At 36.5% G+C, this 3,939-nt stretch overlaps 1 protein-coding gene across 1 annotated transcript in view; it reads right to left on the reverse strand.

Annotated features, from left to right (window-relative positions):
• Nucleotides 1-370: 370 nt before the first annotated feature.
• The window catches only part of LOC122019238 (probable phosphoinositide phosphatase SAC9), a 90,728-nt gene continuing 87,159 nt past the window's right edge, over nt 371-3,939 (reverse strand). The window contains exons 9-13 of the mRNA XM_042576725.1: nt 2,178-2,229; nt 1,969-1,991; nt 1,255-1,698; nt 958-1,179; nt 371-785 (exon numbers count right to left, since the gene is read on the reverse strand). Of these exons, the coding sequence (XP_042432659.1) occupies nt 504-785; nt 958-1,179; nt 1,255-1,698; nt 1,969-1,991; nt 2,178-2,229 (1,023 nt within the window). The 3' untranslated portion in view covers nt 371-503. The remainder of the gene's footprint in view (nt 786-957; nt 1,180-1,254; nt 1,699-1,968; nt 1,992-2,177; nt 2,230-3,939) is intronic.

The following is a 3,939-nucleotide window of genomic DNA, read 5'->3' on the forward strand; positions in this document are numbered from 1 at the left end:
AAACACACAAACCTATTGAATTTTTCATTTTAATTTTAAGTTTTGATTTTTTTTTTTCAACCTACAGGTCAACCTAAGCCCAATGTGGACCAACCCGCATGGGTCACAGACCCAAACGGATCAACCCATTTAGACCCACCTTTAAATGGGTTGAATCTAATTTGCTTAAATTATTTGATGGGATGGACTAAATTGATGGCTCTAACAATAAGTCACCACCTAAAAGTGGCCTTCTGGTGTTACCTCAAACCAGTTCTATTGCTCTCCATCCAAACTCGAAGTAACTCAAACTAGCTTAGTCTACCTTGAGCTAATTCGAATAGTGAGTCTTGTACATATGCATATGCAACTCGATTTCAAACAAGTATAATTAACGAGAGATCGAACATATGCATCCACATATCTTATTACTCAGTTGTGCGTTTCCACTAAATGAAGCCAAAACAATATAGCCATGGCAGGCTTGGATGTGTAAGCAGACGATGTGGTCTAATCCAATACACTCAAATAGCAGATAAACTCGATAGTTTTCCAAGCTCATATGGATCTGCATAATAGTACAATTTAACCTTATTCGACAAAGACAATCCAGAAGCCAATGGATGTGCTCGGAAGCTTTTGCTGTCTTGATCGGGTACATCATCAACGAAAGCCGTGATATCTCCAAATAGTTTGAAAACAACAAGGTTTGCCTGAAACTGCTGCGGAAAGTCAAAGTAAAGGGGAGTACCGGCTTTAGCTTCTGGAAGGCGATATTCCCCAACCACAACGGCCTTTCTTGATTCCTGCATGTAGCGTCGAAGGTTTAGTTCAATATCTAATAGGTTTTAGAAGTCAAAAGGATGTATGCATCATGGTCAATACTACAGAACTGGAAAATCACTAGAGGCAAGATTTACTGAAAAATATTATCAACCAGAGTTAAAGCTTAGAGTGCTGGCTATTCAAAATAATTACCTGAACGACAGCCGCTTGGATATACAGAACTGTGGGCACTATGTACCTGTCCTCAATTAAAGTTGAATAACCATCAACTGTGTTCATAGGTGAGTGGGTGACTCGAGGTCTAATAATGTTAAAAGCATCAATCCTAAAACCAGCTATTGCAGGAGAAATAGGTGACAAAAACTGCTCAACGACGAGGTCATTATCTCTTAATCTTTCTCCTTCAATGGGAATCTGCAAACAGTTAGAGCTTCCAATTAACAGAGGAACTTAGATACAAAATGATCAGAAAAGAAAAAAATAACATACCCTGAACCGACTAAGTGATGGGGATCTATCTAAGAAACTTCTCAGTTTCATCATCTCAGTGGACTGTATGGATAAATCCTGATCCTGACCCTGGTCCTTCACAGACTTTCCAAACACTAAGAGTCGTTTTGCATGGATGCATCGAGTATTCTCAACATTACCAGCAAAAGAATCTGAAGGCCTCAAAGAGTAATTTTCATCAAATGAAAAGAGGTTGTACTCTCCAATGTTGGGTTGAAGGTGTGGGAGAGCTAATTTTACCCACACAATACGGCACCTGACAGCATTGCGGAACTGGAATTTGACATGTCTAGGGATTTCTTTTTCACTATTATGCTTCTTGGGGCCATAAAGTTGTGGAGACTCTGATATTAGTGATTTTAAATCCCATGTTCCGATAGACTGTTTATCTGTGTGTATTGTATTGCTAACCCAAATCTGAACCTGTAGAAATATAAAAGTTAGCAAACAAGCATAGACAAGTTAACCCAAGGGTAAATGAACAAAAATAACTTAAAAAAGCACACTTAAATAAAATAAATTGTTCAGGGTATACGTTTGAATTTATTTATTTTCACTTTACAACATATATAATTTTAGCTTTTTTTTTTAAACTTAAAAGTCTCATTCTTCCCATCTTACTGTTCCATTATATAATTAAAAAGAAAAATTAATAACATACAAAATATTGAAAACAATGCAAATGTAAGACACCTTTGATTGTGGCAGAGAGCATACTTCAATAGGTTCAAAACACTATGCATTATCAAAAAGTGGGAGCTTGAGAGCTTCCACTTATGCCCCCCAGGCGTAGCACAGACGGTGGGCGCATGACATCTCTGGCGTAATGGCTAGGGGTCGATTTTCAAGAACTGACATGGTTTACCCCACCATGCACCTGACGTCTGTGTACCTGCATGTACCTCCCTCCATATCCGTGGGGCCAGCACTAGAGGGGCCGTTAATGTAGCGGATCTACATTTTTTGAAAGCTTCCACTTATGCATTATCAAAAAAAGCAAAAGGGGATGGATACATTGCCGTGGAAGAAATGACAACTCAATAACTCAAACATCTAGAGATTATCTTTAAATTCAGTAAAAGATCTCTAATCTATATATGAAATAATGTTCTAAACACATAAGTAGTATTGTGATCACAATCTGAAATATCGTTCCATGATGGTCGGCATAGATGAAACATATCATTTTGCCTATTGACTGACACAAGGAATGGATTAGAATGAGATTCTTTCCAGGTTATGAACAATGAGGAGGGTCAAGACAAGGACATTTTTTGGGTCTGGTTTTCTATTACTGAGAAGTCTTCTTCAATCCGCTATACTGCGAGCCATGAGGCATCTTCTTAGTTGAGGATGAAGGTAAAGGCTTCCTCTCTATCTTCTGTGCACGCTACAAACATCTCTCGAGAATAATCTTCATTAGGTGAGGATGAGGGAAAAGCTATAGGTGCAATTTCCTTTTGTGATCAGACTTGAACAACAAGGTTAGCCCTATCATAGGTCAGGACTTCCTCTCAAGTTTAGACTAGAGTCTCCTCTAGGTAAGAGTAGTTGCCACTTTTTTCTGCTTCTCCTTCTCCCCTCAATTACTTCTCCTTGGTGTCATCAACACAGTGTGTTGGCACGCTGGCATGGCTCTAACTATATTGCTCCAACCAAGAATTGATACCTCAACTAGAATGAGCAATTAGTGTAAAAGTTCAACCAAGATTGTGATGTCTCAAGAAGTATAAATTGTTTTGTTTCCATCTCTAAAATGGAGAAAAAGAGCTAAAGCATGAAAAAGATAAAACCAAAAGAAAAGATTAGTTATTATCAAAAATATAGATGTATAGATTGTCATAGGAAAATGGCTATGATTGTATTGAATGATAATAATAACACCATCAAACTTATAAAAGGAGTTCATGATCATGTCCAAGGTTCAAAATCTTGAACCGCGCTTGAGTTCCCGTCTTTATTGGAATGATAATGTTTCAATATCATGCTGATGTTCCGATACATGATGCTAGTGATGCAATGAAGGTTGAAAGAGGAAGAAGATAAAGTAGAGGAAAAAAAGATTGTGTTGAGTGACATCAAGTTTTGGTAATTTACCGATACGTTTTGATTGTTTGCCGTGTATAGTATGAGATTTCAAACCATGTTCATGTGGTGTTTAAACAATCGATATATGGTTAATTAATATATCCTAAACTACAAATGTTGTAGCAACTTATCAATTTTCAAAATTTTGTGCTTTAAGTTTAAAATTTTCTACCAATATTGTTGAATAGTTTAGCATTTGATAAATCTTATTGATTTGTTAAACTAAGAAGATGTCAAGTCAATAAAAACATAAATAACACTAACACTATGGATTCCAAACATTGTCAACTCACATCTATATTGCACATCAATAGTAAAGTTTACTCTTTTAATCTAAGTTGGGACTTTGTGAGTGTTGATATGCCATGTAAGATATAAATGGAACTCACCAATATTCAGTAACATGATTAAAACATACCAAAGGAATATATAATAGATTTTTGGCCCTTTCGTAAAAGCTTATGGTTGCACAGCTTAGGAATATATTGTAATAAATGATAATCAAGGAATTATACAAACAAATGATAAATGATATTGACTTTTGATGGGGTGGAAATCGGTTGTCGAGGTGGATGC

This window comes from Zingiber officinale, chromosome 9A (genome assembly GCF_018446385.1).
Source record: "Zingiber officinale cultivar Zhangliang chromosome 9A, Zo_v1.1, whole genome shotgun sequence".
Lineage (NCBI taxonomy): Eukaryota > Viridiplantae > Streptophyta > Magnoliopsida > Zingiberales > Zingiberaceae > Zingiber > Zingiber officinale.